We start from the raw sequence: 17,306 nt of genomic DNA, 5'->3' as shown, positions 1-17,306 counted from the left end.
AAAGCGGGGGGGGGGGTTTCATACACGCATTGCCTCTCGCGCGTTTAATACAGTATTTGAAGCGACGTCTTTCAGTGTGGTGGATGAAACGGCGAAAAAGGGGCTTTGGACGAAGGGGGCTGTCGACCGAACCATATGGCTGCGCACGCGTCCAAGGAATTTTTTTCCCATCGTGTTGAATTTCCCCCCTAGATTTAACTGGTACCGCCCTGTCTCAAAGAGTCTCGCTGCCGCTATTCAGATAAAGAATATCCAATTAATTTCAAGGGAGGAGGGTTGTTTAATGTTGTATGCTAATTCACCGTCCCGATACGACCAGTATCGTGCTTCCTTTTGCCGTAAATCTCAGACCAGATTGTCCCCCTCCGTTTTTAATGGTTTAATCTAGTAACAATACTGTATACAGGCAGCTTTCTTTTGCTGACGCCAACCCCGTCATATTTTCTTCGCTCTGACAGAGTTGGTTCATTCCTCTTCTCCTCCTCCGTCTTGACTTGGTTTCGTCCGTTCCTCTCCACTTCCCTCTGGAGCCCGAGCTGGTTCCTGCTGCTGCTGCTGAGGCGGCGGGAGGCATGGCGGCGCCTTCCCTTGCAACGCCTGGCGGTGGGCTGCAGGGCTTCCTATCGCAGCTGCACGACACCCTTCGGAGCTCAGACCACGGCGGCGCCGCGCTCCACGCCTGCGGTTTAATCCGCTCTTTAGCGGAGTCGTGTGTCATTAGCAGTGGAGACGACCTCCTGGGTGTGTAAAGCCATTGACCAAGCGGTGACCTGAGTTCTCAGCACTGGTACCCCTTTAAAAGAAAAAGTAAAAAAAAGTAAAATTCAGTGGTGATCGAATGGAGTTCGGGCTTTGGAAGCGTAAATTTGCAAGCGATGCGTTGCTTTTATTCAGCGAGCTTCCCTTCGGAATCTTTGCAACGGTGGTCATCCATTCCGAAGCAGATTGTTTACTTCCAGATTCAGTGGTAGTTTTAATAAGGTGAAAATAGACGGGAAAAGAAAATTGCAGACCAGGACTGAACGCGCAACCCTGGGGAAGTAGGCATAATTCGCAAAACGCTGTGCATTAAACAAAATGCTGTAAATTGCTTGCTTACAACCTTCTGAGTTGTTCAGGCAAACTTACAAATGACTTGTCATCCATGCAGTTTTTACAACACTTGGGGAGGGCGTACTTAAACAAATGGAAGTTTATTTAAATTATGTTAAGCTGCCTTACATGGCTAGATTCCAAAAAAAAGAAAGCTGGTGTTTCAATTTGGTGTTTCTGAAGCAGCTATAACAGGGAGATGTAGTACAGTATAACCTAAGGTAGTGATGGCGAACGGTGCCAAAAGCAGACATGTGCATGCTTTTGTGTGTGTATGTATGTATGCGTGTGCCCACTCATAATTTAATGGTTCATGTGCCCCACCCTGCCATGCATGTGTGTGTAAGCCCCCATGCTCCCTTGTCCCCACGTGTGCACAACCACCCATGGTCCCTTATTTCCCAACTTTCGGGGGGGGGGGCTTTCTCAGAGTCTGGGAGCACAAAAACAGCCTCCTCCTGCCCCCAGAGGCCGAAAACGCCCTCCCAGAGCCTCCATGTGAGCCAAAACTTGGCTGGTGCGCACATGCATGCTTGAGCTGAGCTAGGACAACAGCTCATGTGCTTTCAGTTATGGCTCTGCATGCCACAGGTTCGCCATCAGGGACCTAAGGATTAAAAAAAAAGTATTCTTCCAGCTCAGCCACTGAAGACCTGTGGACTTCAACTCCCAGAATTCCTTAGTTAAAATGCTATCTGGGGAATTCTGGAAGTTGAAGTCTTTTAAGGTTGCTGAGATTGGGAAACACTGAAAAGGTTAGACTGGGGTTGGAAAGATCCAAGCTCGGTCAGTTATGATTTTGACTAAGTGCTTCTCAGCTCTTATTGTTTCTCCGTCTAATCTGAGAAAGTTTGTGAGAATGGCCAGTCACAATGGCTAATGGGAAAGCTGGGAAGAGTTAGTAAAATAGAATATAGAATAGTTAGAAGGGACCTTGGAGGTCTTCTAGTCCAAGCCACCCTGCATAAGGAGATAACCTTGTTTGTTTGTTTGTTGCATTTATATGCCGCTCAATCCAAAACGGACTCTGAGCGGTTAACAACAATTATAATATAGATAGAGCAATAAAAAACATCAATAAAATCTACAGTACAAAAACTATATAAAAAGCCGCCCCGAGTCTTCGGAGAGGGGCGGCATACAAATCGAATAAATAATAATAATAATAATAATAATAATAATAATAATAATACGTACCAACATTCAATCCTAATTCCAGGCCTGCCTTAAAAGCCAGGTCTTGATGGCTTTCCGGAAGATCGGTAGGGTGGGAGATAATACGAATCTCTGGGGCAGTTGATTCCACAGGGTCGGAGTCACCACAGAGAAGGCTCTTCCCTGAGGTCCTGCCAACCAACATTGTTTGGCAAACGAGACCTGGAGAAGGCCGACTGTGGGCCCTTACTGGTTGCAATGAGGTATGAGGTCGGAGGCGATCCCATAAACAGTCTGGCCCTGAGCCATTTAGGGCTTTAAAAGTGATAACCATACCCATTATTGCATGCACTGCTGCATTTTAAAATACTAATATTAAAATACCCTACAATCCTTATTAAAACCCTTATACCAGTGATGGTGAACCTATGGCACGGGTACCGCAGGTGGCTTGCACAGAGGCTGTAGGAGGGTGTTTTTGGCTTCCAGAGAGCTTCCAGAGGTATGGGGGAAGGCGTTTATCCATCCCCTGGAGCCTGGAGAGGGTGAAACACAAGCTTATTGGGCCTACCAGAACTTGGGAAATAGGACGTTTCTGGCCTCCGGAGGGGGGAGCTGTTTTCACCCTCCCCAAGCATTGAATTATGGATGTGAGCACTCATTCAGGCACAATAGTGTGTGTGCCTGCTGTTTCGGCACCCGAGGAAAAAAATGTTCGACATCACTGCCCTATACATTTAAGAACCAATCATCCACATTCATCCTATCATTCTTCACTCATAGGCCGGCGTAGATGTTAAAATTTCAGTGACCCCAGGCCTGTTGGCAGACATGTATTTTCAATGTCTTACAAAAAACTGGGAGGGTGGGGTTGCCACAGAGAAGGCTCTTCCCCTAGGCCCTGATTAGTTGTCCAATATTTTCTTTAAAACGTTCAATTTTGGTGCATCCACAACTTCTGGAGGCAAGTTGTTCCACTGAATTGTTTTAACTTTCAGGAAATTTTTCCTTAATTCTAGGATACTTCTCTCCTTGATAAGTTTCCATCCATTGCTCCTTGTCCTGCCTTCAGGTGCTTTGGAGAATAGGTTGACTCTCTCTTTAGGATAACCAGTGAAGGGCTACCAACATTTTTACTACCACAGTGGGCGTGGCTTATGCAGGATATCCTGCATTTTCTTTCAACATCTTTCTGTGCAAATTGGGTGCTCTGGGGTGGAGCTCCATTTTCGCTACCTCACTACGTCCCCGTCACCCCAGTCCGGGCAGTAGCCCACCCCTGATGGTAACCCATGAGATATCTGAACACTGCTATCATGTCACCCCTAATTCTTTTCATTAAACTAGACATATCCAATTCCAACAAATGTATAGTTATATACATTTCAGTGGTTGCAGATTCCTCACTGTTTAGTTCAGTGTGATGTGTAAACTCAAGCAAGGTTTGCAAATAGCTTCCCTTCAGTTTTTACACTGCATTTAGATTTTTCCCTGCAGTTGTGATGTGGAGAATCAAGAGCATGATCCTTGTTCCCAATATGAATGTGCCATTTTTTTTACATTCATAGAAAGAATATTTTATTCTGTAATTCTTCATTTGGAAATGCAGTAAGTTCTTGACTTATTATTACAATTGGCCCCAGAATTTCCATTGCTAAAAAAGGCTTAAATACGTTGTGTCAGGTTTTACAAGCTTTTTTGCCATGGTTAAGCAAATCACTGCCCTTGTTAAGTGAATCATGCATAATTAAGTGAATCCAACTTCACACATTGACTTTGCTTGTTGGAAACTGGCTGGGAAGGTAACAACGTGTGATAACATAACCCAGAGATACTGCAACATCATAAATATATTGTTGTAGGCAAGTACCAAATTTTCATAATGCGGCCATGGTAAGACTGCAGTGGTTATAAATGAAAAGACCGGTCATGTCATTTTTTTCAGAGCCACTGTAACTTTGAATGGTTGTTAAACCAATGGTTGAACGTCAAGGATTACCTGTAGAGCATTTGCTTAATTTATTAAAATATTAATCTGCATTTATTCTTCCCTCAGCCTTGCAGATTTCACTGGTGTTTTCTAAAGAAAATGGACTACTATCATTTATTCATAAGTCACTGAAAGTTGAAGATGTAAGTTTAAAATCTAGGGGGAAACTACTTTTTAAATAGTTTAGCCTTGTTGAATATCATTTCTAGACAAATTAGGTACATTTTGTTAATGTTATTAAAGTTATTTGAATTGCTTCTTCAAAAGCTATGTGTAGCAATTAAGTAAGTGATCTGAGACTGCACTGTTTATATATACAGTGGTACCTCTACTTAAGAACTTAATTCATTCTGTGACCAGGTTCTTAAGTAGAAATGTTCTTAAGTAGAAGCAATTTTTCCCATAGTAATCAATGTAAAAGCAAATAACGCGTGCAAACCCATTAGGAGAGAAATAAAAGCTCGGAATTTGGGTGGGAGGAGGAGGAGGAAGGAGAGGAGGACAGTCACTGAAGGAAGAAGGTGAGGTGAGCGCCCCCTTTTGCCTTTCCGTGCCCAGATGCTCCGGGAGGCAACCTCGCGCCCAGTGTATGGGAGGCAGCGCAAGGGAGTCACCACAGTGAAGTGGTTTATTCCATCTCAAAGCGCCCAGAGAAAGGAAAATGCTCCATTCGTTCTGGGCTGCCAAATCCTCCTTAAGCGCCACCGAAAGGCTCCTCTGGCAGCCCAGAAAAGCCCAAGATGGCCAGGATTAAAGGGGGAATGGCAGAAAACTGGCCGGGCCTTCGTGCTGCTCTCAAATTTCCTGGGAAATTTTTCCGGGCTCGGGTTCTTAAGTAGAAAATGGTTCTTAAGTGGACGCAAAAAAATCTTGAGCAACTGGTTCTTATCTAGAAAAGTTCTTAAGTAGAGGCGTTCTTAAGTAGAGGTACCATTGTATATATGTCAGGATAGTACTATTTTGGCCTTGTTTTGGTCTCACCAGCTAGCCATATCCTCACTGGGATTTGATCCTGCAACTTCTCCTCTGGGCTACAGGATCTGATTCTTTCAGCTTTGTACCAGGGAAGGGTTATATGTTTTTTATGTCGGATCACCCTGGTATATTGAAGGAACGTCACAGCTCCTCAGCAAAAAACATGTGATATATATATATATATGACGGTCTTGGTATATTCGGGTTTCTTCCCATGTAGGATTTAGAAATTTCTGGTGACATTTCGACGAGGTCCCAAACGTCGCCAGAAATTTCTAAATCCTACACGGGAAGAAACCCGAATATACCAAGACCGTCATACCTGTACCCGTGAAAATCTACGAAAACATACATACATACATACATACATACATACATACATACATACATACATATTCATTTCATAAGGCTAATATGAAGCCTTGTTTTGTCTGAATGTATTCTTAATGAAGATTTTTTCTTTTAGTTTAGAGAATGCAGAGAAGAAGCATTAAAATTTATTATTGCCTTTGTGGAAAAGATTGGCCCCAAAGTCCAGCCTTATGCACAAGATGTAAAGGTAGGTCTAAGAAAAGTAGTTTACATTTTTTTGTCATACTATCAAAGTAGAATTAATGTTTGGACTAAAATACTAGTAACTAACTTTAAAAACAATTAATTCTTGAATTAATTGTTCAACTGAAACTCTCAAAGATGAAATAATACTTTATGTATACTTCATGAGAAATGTGCCTCAAAGGAAAAATGTTACATCTTCCAAACAGATTATATGTGAAAATTGTATTTTGGATGGAGGTTCGGAAAATAAGAAACATGATTTGCACATCTTAATTTCATAATGTATTTTCAGAATGTACCCTTTTAATATAAACGTCTGTAACATGCTGGTCCTTCTGAGTCTGAACAATCAACTGTTATTGTAACCTTCTATCTCAATGTAGAAATTGTATTATTGTAATATTGCTAACATTGTTCTAATCAATATTAATATTAATAGTATTTATTATACAGTAATTATAATTTTCCAATATTGTTAATGTGTCCAGATAGAATAACAGATGTATATTTCATATTCTCTTGTTTTTACCACTTGGGATGTTCTGAATGTCTTTTTTATGAATACTCTTACTGCTAAAAAGAGATTTACCACAAAATGTATAGAAAATACATTGCTAGAACCTGGCTTTCGATTAATGCATCTGAAGGATGTGAAATATTTTAATGACTAAAATTATTATGTGGGTAAATAAATTTGTATTGGTATATTTTTGAATAAAGTAAAATAATGATGAACAATTGCCTCAACAATTCCATATTTAAGTTAGAGAATTTGGTTGCATTGTTACTGTATAATAATATAATTTTTGTTTTTTAAAAATTAGCGGATATGTTTTACTGCTTATACAAAAGACAGATCAGCAAAATGTGGAATCCCAGCTCTAGAGCTACTGATCAAGGTAAAATTAATAGCATAGTTTTATATTCTGCTGTACTTTAAAAAAAATTTGTACCGTTCTAACCCTTGGCTTGTTGAATATCTTTGTAGCTGCTTCAAAAGTTACAATCATTGAAAGCAATGGAATACATGAATATCGGAGAAATCTTTAATAAATTTTATGGAGAAATTGCTATTAAAAGCAAAGTGCCTGATACAGGTAATATTTAACTTTAACTCTGTCAGTAACTAAGATTAAAAGGTGTTTAGCAAAATCTAATAAATAAAATAAAATAAATAAATTATAAATTAGCTAGTGTCCCAAATAAAATAGACAGATTGAGATATATCCTGACAAAAAGTTTCTAATATGCCTCTAATTAGATATAAGTAGTATTGAAAGCAAGGAATGATGGTAACCTGTGTGACATTAATTTTGTACAAATTTTATCCCACTTGTTTTTAAAATTCATGTACAACTTAACACCTTTTAAAAATTGTACCAGACATCAAGTTTTGTTCCGCAGGATGCAAAAGAGATCAGCTAAGTAATATGGCATGATAATAAGTTGTAATTTTTTTCTTCCCAAGAAGAAATGTAGTTGGATGAAGAAGAGTATTCTGCCGTTTTCTGGCTCGATCGGGGAAATCAGTGTTTTCACATTTTATTTCTTCCCTCAGTCATTAAAATGTTATTGCTGAAAGCTTGAGCAATTAGTAGCATCTTTCCTTTTATAAATTTTAATTACATTAAAATGCAGTTGTAGAAATTGTATAATTAATTGAGTATACATATATACAGTGAGATTGGTATCTCTCAGTGCCAGTAAGAACTTGGAAATCTATGTTTCTCTGAATCAAATCCCCCTACATTTGATGATAGGGGAAAGTAATTGGGATAGTTGACATAAAATATAATCAAGTGATTGAGATGCTAATTTTTTTTTTAAGTGTTGGAAAGGATTTATGAGCTCTTGGGAGTCTTGGGTGAAGTTCAACCTAGTGAAATGATTGACAATTCTGAAAAACTATTCCGCGCTTATCTGCTAGAATTAAAAGCACAGGTAAGAAAGAGTTTTGCATTTGGTATGGAAAGTTGAGATTGATTTCTTAAAATTGTTGATAATGCCAATTCTTAATATTTCATTTATTACTGTAGAGATAGAGGTCATTAGAGGGTGTGAGCAGCAAACTGCCTACCACAAACAAACCTTGAATACATGATCCCACCCAGTTCACATCACTAGGATAATGTAGACACTATCCCTGGCTTGTACATTATTTCCTCTAGGTCAGGGACAGGCAAAATTGGTTCTTCTATGAGTTGTGGCCTTCAACTCCCAGAATTCCTGAGCCAATCATGCTAGTTCAGGAATTCTGGGAGTAGAAATCCATATGTCACAGAAGAGCCAACTTTGTCTACTCCTGATCTAGGTTGTATCAACAGGATGTTCTTAAATATTGGCGAGAATTCACCAATAAAATGCTGTTGCTCTTTGTTACCTTTTGCTGCTTGGAAACTGTGTAAAAAGCAATAAACACGGTAAAGGCAGTCAACATCTTAGCATCTTTCAATGACTGGTCTCTAACTGCATCCTGTGTTATGATGCAGGTTTAATGCGCTATTCAGTTCATTGTATCAAATTGAATAGATACTTTTCCATGTGTGCTTTTGATATATATACTGTATAAATTTTGACATATACAGTAGTCCCTCGCTATACCGCGCTTCACCTACTGCGGCTTCACTTCATCGCGGGTTTCTGAGGAAGCCGATCGGCAGATTTAAACAGCCCGCCGAACTCGATCGGCAGGTTTTTTAAAAAAAATATATATCTAAAATTGTAAATACTGTATTTAAATACTGTATCTAAAATAAATACTGTGTGGGAAGGGTTTATAAACACTTAAAACAATGAAAACTTACCAAACATTTACAATATAAATACTTAAATAAGTACTATCAGTCGATAAATTCCCCATCGCGGATTTCACCTATTGCGGCCAGGTCTGGAACGTAACACCAGCGATAGGTGAGGGACTACTGTACTGTAAACGGGAATTGGCAGAAGTGAGACTTATTGAGAAAGTGAGATATTTGCTATGTTTTTATAAATACATTTAATATTTTAAAAAATATTTAATGAGAATTCAGAAATCTGTATATTGCATTGGATTAAATTTTTCTATATAATGAAGGGCAGAAATAATTTGCATAACTGGTATTAAAATATAAACATTTGAAAATAATGCTAAATATTTTTGTAAATATATTAGAAATTATATGTAAGCTTCTGGGAATCAGGTGAAATTTATCCCTTATTTACTTGCAACTTATAATTTATATTTATGTACATATTTCTGTTGCTTACATAGTATTGTTCTTACGCATGTAATTAAAACTTGTATGCACTTCTAAACGTTTTAGAACTGTAATATAAAACAACTGATCTACACATGCAGTATATCACAGTGATGAATATATCTCTTATTGCTATAGAAATTAGCTCGCTTCTAACAAGGGCAAATTTTACAAACCTATCTTTTAGTATCAGTTATTCGTTTATAATAGAAGTCTATTTGTTTAATATATATAAATGGCATCAATTTGACAGAATTGCCAAACAAGTTTAAAGACAGTTGATAAGAACTTGGTTGTCCCAACACTGTACGATTTATTGCTTATTTATGTGTCAACATTTTCTGAATTATTAATCCTATCTGAAATAACAGTGATGAAATGATTCTTAGATACCCCATTATATATCAGAAGTACCACATTTATTCCATAATCTGACAATAAATGCATTGCTAAAATGTTGACATTTATTATTATTGTTACTTCATCTCTGTTTTTACTTCAGATCATCTGTTTTTTTTAATACAATCATTTATTTTCTCATTTGCAGATGACTTCTACAACAAGGCAACCTAAGTTCCCTCTTGTAGCAGGGTGTCTAAAAGGACTGACTGCACTTATGTATAATTTTACCAAGTCCATGGATGAAGGTATAATCTTTATTTTACTAAAATAACCCAGTAACAAAAAAGCATAGAATTTTTTTTCTGTATAAAATTGTATTTCACCAAAAAGGTTAAATCTCTTAAAAGTAGAGACATAGAAACATTGTCAAGGTTGGAAAGTTCATGTGCAAGCCATCCGATTTAAATCTCCTTTCACTGTTTGGAATAATTTGCTTCAAGATCAGATCACTTTCAGTAAAATGAAAATGGCCAAATTTGTGGTTAAAAAACCCCCTAAACAATCTCTTGAACAATTTGCACATATATTTAAACTGAAAACCCTTGCTGATAGCTTATAAACCGTGGAAACTTTCTATGAATTACCTTCTTGCTGTATTTGATACTAAAACAATCTTATGGATACTTTCCTTGATTAATTAATGTATAAAAGGAGCCAACAAATAGCTGTTTCAGAAGGTTACAGCCGGGTGGCGGTGCTCGGCGAAGCGCCGTTTTTGCGATCGGTGGCAGCGTTTTCGGCCGATCTGGAGGCTAGAAAGAAGGTGGGGAATCCCAATAGGGAATTCCATAGGCGGAGCTTTGACGTCACGAAGACGTCCGACCGGTCAGACGTCTTCGTGACGTCAAAGCTCCGCCTATGGAATTCCCTATTTGGATTCCCCACCTTCTTTCTAGCCTCCAGATCGGCCGAAAACGCCGCCGCCGATCGTAAAAACGGTGCTCCACTGAGCGCCGCCGCCCAGCTGTAACCTTCTGAAACAGCCGGGCGCTTCTCGGCGGCCTCCGGAACCCGAACCCAAACTTCCGGGTTTGGCATTCGGGAGAACGCCGAGAAGCCGCCCTGCTGTTTCAGAAGGTGACAGCCGGGCAGCGACGCTTCTTGGCGGCCTCCCGAACCCGAAAAGTTTGGGTTCGGGAGAATGCTGAGAAGCCCCCCGGCTGTTTTAAAAGGTGACAGCTGGGCGGCGGTGCCCAGCAGAGCGCCATTTTGCGTTCTGCGGTGGGTTCATAAGCCAAAAAAAGTTCGTAAGAAGAGGCAAAAAATTTCCGTACCCCGGGTTCGTATCACGAGGGGTTTGTATCACGAGGTAATTAGTTCTGTTAGGATCTTAAAGCAGATTAGCAGATATTTCATAGTGTTCGGATTTCTTCTACGAAGTTTTTATAAAATTAGAATATGCAAGAGTAGAGTAGAACGCACTGATAAAAATTAAAACTTCCAATTGTTCTCTGCAATTCATTCTGATAATTTTCTAGGCTTTGTGGTGCATCTATATGGAGATTTTCTGTTTCCTACAAGAGCAAAAGTGGAATGGGCCAAAATGGGAATGGCTTGGATTGGGGTGGGTCTTGTCTAATGATTGGTGGGATTTGGTTATCAATGGCAATAGAGAATGCCAGGATTTCTTCAGCCAAGCAATGCAGTTGCAGGATGTTGCACTTTCTGACCATATTGCTTAACAACAGAAAGTCTGATCCCAATTATTGTTTGTTACCTGTATGTTAAATAAACATGGTGGCTTAGTTTATTAGGAAGTCCTTGTAGAATGAAAGCAATATGTTGGAATAAAGTATTGTTGATATCTGACTTTTATGACCTGTGAGAAAATGATTAAATTCAGAGAAACTCTATCATAACTGTGTTTATATGGTTCATCTATCTACAGATCCACGAACATCAAAAGAGATTTTTGATTTTGCAGTGAAGGCAATAAGTCCAAAGGTATATATAGTGTCTCTTCTAACTTTTTCTTAAAAGAAAATTCTCATGTTAATTTGACAAATTATTCTTATTCTGGACCCTTTGAAATTGCAGATTGATTTGAAAAGATATGCAGTACCGCTTGGTAAGAATTTTTTATTTTTTTTATGAAGTACTGTGGTGACAAAATAGTTTCTGTGATAACATATTCGAACAATTTTGTCAAAAGTAATTTTATAAACAATCATTCAAAACTGTTAAAATCTAAAAATATTTTGGATATAATTGAAACAAAATGATCAATGTAAATTAAAATGTTTACTTTACAGCTGGTCTACATTTATTCAGTAAGCATGCTGTTCAATTCAGCACTTGTCTTTTAGACAATTATGTTTCCTTGTTTCAAACAATGTCCAAATGGTGTGGCCATCAAAATGCAGAACTCAAGAAAGCAGGACATTCTGCATTGGATTCATTTCTTAAACAGGTACACAAAATACAACTGTTATCTGGCAGAATTCCTAGAATGTAAATATTATAGTGAAGCAGTCTATATATAGGTTTGCCCCTTGTTGTGACTAGTAAGAAATGAGTTATGCACTGGCTCTAGCCTGGCATACATTTTTCAGCTTTAGACCAGTTAATTCAAAAATGTTCAAAATCTACCTGGGGCAACCATATTTTATTTCTTTTCTTCCCTTTTATATTCATTAATATTAGTCTGGGTTTAGAATTGTGAGTGTCTCAGATCCATGAAGGCATGGAGTGGTCATCCACAGTTTACTTGTATTTTGAAAGGCAGGTCTTCCTTTCATCTCTTAAATGATATTTGATTTCATGTCCTTAGGATTGTAGGCCTCTTTAAAGTTTTATTGTTACAGTGGTACCTCGGTACTCGAACGCTTCCTTTCTCGTACATTTCAGATAACAAACAAAATTTTCGGCAAAAATTTGCTTCGGTATCTGAACAAAAATTCAGATACCGAACAGCCAGAGAAAATTTTGTTCATTATCTGAAATGTAATCCCGGCAGCTTCAGGGGGCTGAGGAGCTCTCTAAGAGCTCCAAGCTGCAGGAAGGGTGGGGGCTGCTGCAATCTTGGCAGCTTCTGGGGGCTCCTTTCCTCATTGCTTCCTCTTATTACCTGTAAGCAGCTTCAAAAACTTTCTCCTTCCCTGTGGCTGCAACAGCGGCGGCTTCCCTTCCAGTAGCAACAGCGCCGGGAACGTCACGTGATGAAGGGAAGCCGCCGGAGCCATCTCAGCAGTTGCTGCCGTTCCAGCAGCTTCCCTTCATTACGTGACTTCCCGGCGCTCTTGCTACTGGAAGGGAAGCCGCCGCTGTTGCAGCCACAGGGAAGGAGAAAGTTTTTGAAGCTGCTTACAGGTAATAAAAGGAAGCAATGAGGAAAAGAGCCCCCCAAAGCTGCCGGGATTGCAGCAGCCCCCACCTTTCCTGCAGCTTGGAGTAGCGAATTTATTTATCCCATTGGAAATAAAGAAAATAGATTTAATTGGTTACCAGCGAGTTAACGGGCTGGGAACCAATTAAATCCATTTCCATTATTTCCTGTGGGATAAATAAATTCGGTACTCGACCAAATCGGTTCTCAACCACACTTCTGGAACGAATTGTGGTCGAGTACCGAGGTACCACTGTACTTTTAATGCCAATAGATCATTGCTTCTTGTTTCTCCAAATGTGTTAGTATTTTATTACATACTGTATTTTTCGGAGCATGAAACGCACCAGAGTATAAGATGCAGCTTAGTTTTTGGGGAGGAAAATAGCAGGGGGTGGGATGATCTGTCTACCTGGTACTCATCTGGTTAGCATCCTTAGTCTGGTCAGCTTCAGCACATTAGTTTGCTGATTTTGAGCATTTTTATCCCTTACTTGGGGGGAGATTGCTTCATTCACTAGCACCTTGTTAGGGCTGGAAAAAAGCTTCTGAAGCACAGCTAAGAGTCAGAGGGAGCAGACAAAGCACAAAGATAGGTGAAAAAAAGCTTTGAAAAAACTACATTAGAAATATAAGAACGCCTCTTTTTTGGGGAAGTGTGTCATACTCTGAAAGATACAGCAATTTTGGGAAACAATTAGCAATGTATAAATGTAAGACACTGGGAAATATTTGAATATTCAATGATAAAATTACTAATTTTATATATGATTTTAAGGTTTCATCAATGGTTGCCAAAGATGTTGAAATGCATAAGAGCAAGTTAAACTTCTTTATGGAAGAATTTTATGGTATCATCAGAAATATGGATGCCAACAACAAAGAACTGTCCATTGCTATTCGTGGTTATGGACTATTTGCAGCGGTATGTAGTTTTCTTCATGATACAAATTCTGAAGGAATTCAATGCTAAAAATGGGAATAAGGTTTTATTTTACATATCTGGCAGGTAGAACTTTTGTTTAAAAACCCAATATATACTAAAAATATATTAAAAAGGTTAAAAATGCAAAGAGAAAAACAAAAAAAAGGAGGGAGAGAAGGTAAAAAGAGAAAAATATATTAAAAAGAAGAATGAACGAAAAATATAAAAAGAAATGACTTCCATCTTCAGCAAAACCAGTACAACCATTTTCAATAATTTAACACTTTTAATATTCCAACAAAAGATTTCTTCATCCCATATACTGTATAGAAATCTTGTTAATTCCTATGCTGTACTAGAGGTGGGTTCCTCCTGGTTCCTCCCAGTTTTATAGAACCGGTAGTAACTTGGCAGCATGGATTGCTGGAACCGTTTGCGACCCAGGCCTGCAATGCCCCAAGCCACGTCTTAGCGGCATGGCATCTTATGTATGTTCAGGGCACACAACACAAGTGGTGTGACTCTGAGTGAACTGGCAGTAAAGGAATCCAGAATCTACCCCTATGCTCTACTACAAGTAAAGTTCTGCTTGATGTGAATACAGACTTCAGGAAAATTGCAAATATAGAAGGGGATTTCTAACTAAGAATTTCCCCGTTTTCTTTAAATTTAGCTTCTTTTGTATACAAAAATTAATAAATACATTTCAAATATGTTCTTTTATACTTAAAGTGATTAAATTAGAAATAAATAGTCCTGAAGGTTTTTTATAAATATTTTATTTTGTGTAGAAGACAGAGATGCCTTCAGTTCCAAACAATAGGTTTTTTAAACTGGTTTTAGGAGACTTTCTGAAAAAGAGCTTTTTGAATAGTTCAGGGTGCTGTTGATTCTTGTAGTCCTATGCAGTTGGGAATTCGTTCCAGTCATGCAGCTAAAAGTTGAAATTCAAATCAATATACAGTACTGTACTATAGAGCTAAGATTATATTAAAAAGTTTTGATTATGCAGAAAGTTGAAAGAAAAATTGTATTCTTTAGATACTATGTTGCATTTCTTTCCACATTGTTAGGTAAATCACTGCAGTTGTAAGTTAGTAACGAGTTGTTGCATTAATCTGTCTTCCTCATTAACTTTGCTTGTCAGAAAAATTATTCCATGACCCTGGGACACTATCAAAAATATAAGTCAGTTGCCAAATGCTTGAATTTTGATCACGTAACCATGGGAATGCCACAAAGGTCATAAGTGAAAAATTGTTATAACAGTCGCTTTTTTCAGTCTCATGATAACTTCAAATGAACTGAAACTTCAAATATCTTCAGTCTCAAGATAAGTTCAGATAAACAAACTTACAACAGTTTGTTTATTTGAAGTTATCATGAGACTGAAGGTATTTGAAGGGATCACCTCTATTTGATAGAGAAGAAACAAACTGTTTTAAACAAACTGTCTTAGAGACCATTTTGTACATCTCTGGATTTTCTATATCAAATTAGAAATGACTTTTGGGCAATACAAATCTAAATAATAAATAAATAAATAAATAAATAAATAAATAAATAAATAAATATACATTAATGAATGACTTAATAATTTCTAAAGAAATGTTGACATGTTTCATAAGAGGATTAAACAATCCAGAATTGTTCATTCCCTAATTCATAAATTTTGCATATTCCTGACCTTATCTCTATATAATTTTTTTTCTATTTTCTCCACTTAAAGCCTTGTAAAGTTATCAGTCCAAAGAATGTTGACTTCATGTATGTGGAACTCCTTCAGCGCTGTAAGCAAATGTATCTAACTGAAGCAGAAACAATTGATGACCATGTGTATCAGCTCCCAAGCTTTCTTCAATCCATTGCAAGTGTTATATTCCACTTGGACACTGTAAGTAAGCAGTGTAAACCTAATTTGTGAGGCTATTTGTATGTTCAGGAAATATGTGGACCTTCATTGATGAAGATGCTGGTATAATTTTTTTTGTTGGGAGGAGGGTTGAAAAATACAACAGATTTTAGAAATTTTAGAAAACAGGCAACTTCCTTTTTTTGATATCTGATATCTCCTCTTGTTTTTCTTCTAGATTCCAGAGATATATACTCCAGTTCTTGAACGTCTTATGATAGTTCAAATAGATAGCTTCCCACAATATAGTGCCAGGATGCAAATAGCCTGTTGTAAGTCTATTGTGAAAGTATTTTTAGCTTTGGCAGCCAAAGGCCCGGTACTGTGGAGTTTTATGAGCACTGTCGGTGAGTATTCTATAGTGTACAAACAGGTATTGTTCCTTTGACTTCAGTATTAATTTAGGTTTCAGTAACATAAATTTAAGAAAGCAGTAGTGATAGAAGGCTTAGGCATTTCTTGATAATCGATATTTAACTTTTGCACCAGTTAAATATACTGTTACATTAAAGTTTTGCATTTTCTGATACAACCTTTCAACTTGGATTTGGATTTCTGAAACAGTTTCCCCAAACTCCCATCATGCTCTCCATCATTTTGGAGGACATTACTTTGCTGACTTTGAATTATTTTTTTAAAATTCCTCCCTGACAGTCATGACTTTAAGTATTAGATTTCACTATTTTTTTCTTTTCCTCATTCTTGTAACAAAAGGCTTCCTGTACCATAATAAAGTTTGATTTAGGCTTAACAAAATGTATGAACCCATTGGGTAAACAGCATTATATATGAACATTATGGCTTACGCAGCAAATTGCAATTTTAAAAACTTGGTGTAGTTTTGTACCAATTCCAGTTTCTAATGCTACTTTGCTATAGGTTTTTTTTTGATCCAGATATTTTCCCTATATTTAAGTGCTAGAAGATAAAAGGTTCCATGTTTCCATCCTAGTTTAATTTTGCTTAGAAGGATTTTAGAAGGGAGGAAGACAAATATTTATTACCAGCAAGATACTGGGTCAGAAATAACCTTTTAAACCTGGAAATTAGGGGGAAGGCTTCTTGTCTATAAATAGGGTGATTATACAGGCAGAAATTAGCAGTTGATTAGTGAATTGAACAAATAAAGAACTTTGATAGTCTTGACAATCAAGGAAATATATTGCATAAATTGCCATGCAAAAGGGTTTAGAAATTACAGAAAAACAATGGTAATGGCTAGTTTAAATATAAATATAAATACTTTATTGTCATTGTCAATATAACAAAATTGTCATTGACAATAAAAGTCACATTATGCCCAGAGACTAGTCCAAAATTCCCAACATTCATAACAATACAAAAAAAGGCCCACCCACCACATAATCCCCACCCTGTACACCCAAACATCTACACAACAGACCATGTTGTTAAGATGATAAAGGATGCTATAAGTCTTATTCAGTTAACTACTGGATCATTTTAAGATTCATCATTGTCAATGTGAAAGGGAAAGAATTTTTAATTTTTTCCCCATTTTCTTTGAGTTCCGTGACTAGTGCAAAGTTGTCACTATAAAACTTAATTGTGACTACAGGTAATCTTACGACCATAGGTTATCAACAGCTGAAAGTTACTATAGCCTTGATAAAATACCTTGCATTCTATCCTTGAAGTTACTATTCTTGTACCATTCCTGTGCGTGGTAGATGATTGCAATTTAGGCATTTGGCAACTGGCTTGCATTTACTTAA

At 37.6% G+C, this 17,306-nt stretch overlaps 1 protein-coding gene across 1 annotated transcript in view; it reads left to right on the top strand.

The window, feature by feature from the left end:
• Positions 1-468: 468 nt before the first annotated feature.
• PRKDC (protein kinase, DNA-activated, catalytic subunit) overlaps positions 469-17,306 on the top strand; it is a 114,195-nt gene continuing 97,357 nt past the window's right edge. The window contains exons 1-13 of the mRNA XM_070747733.1: positions 469-741; positions 4,304-4,380; positions 5,679-5,771; positions 6,595-6,669; positions 6,759-6,867; positions 7,599-7,711; positions 9,557-9,656; positions 11,300-11,355; positions 11,449-11,479; positions 11,664-11,821; positions 13,515-13,661; positions 15,391-15,555; positions 15,752-15,920. Of these exons, the coding sequence (XP_070603834.1) occupies positions 573-741; positions 4,304-4,380; positions 5,679-5,771; positions 6,595-6,669; positions 6,759-6,867; positions 7,599-7,711; positions 9,557-9,656; positions 11,300-11,355; positions 11,449-11,479; positions 11,664-11,821; positions 13,515-13,661; positions 15,391-15,555; positions 15,752-15,920 (1,462 nt within the window). The 5' untranslated portion in view covers positions 469-572. The remainder of the gene's footprint in view (positions 742-4,303; positions 4,381-5,678; positions 5,772-6,594; positions 6,670-6,758; positions 6,868-7,598; positions 7,712-9,556; positions 9,657-11,299; positions 11,356-11,448; positions 11,480-11,663; positions 11,822-13,514; positions 13,662-15,390; positions 15,556-15,751; positions 15,921-17,306) is intronic.

Source organism: Erythrolamprus reginae, chromosome 3 (genome assembly GCF_031021105.1).
Source record: "Erythrolamprus reginae isolate rEryReg1 chromosome 3, rEryReg1.hap1, whole genome shotgun sequence".
In the NCBI taxonomy this organism is placed as follows: Eukaryota; Metazoa; Chordata; class Lepidosauria; order Squamata; family Dipsadidae; genus Erythrolamprus; species Erythrolamprus reginae.
The sequence above is the reverse complement of the archived record's forward strand: the minus strand, read 5'-3'. Positions and strand labels throughout refer to the sequence as shown.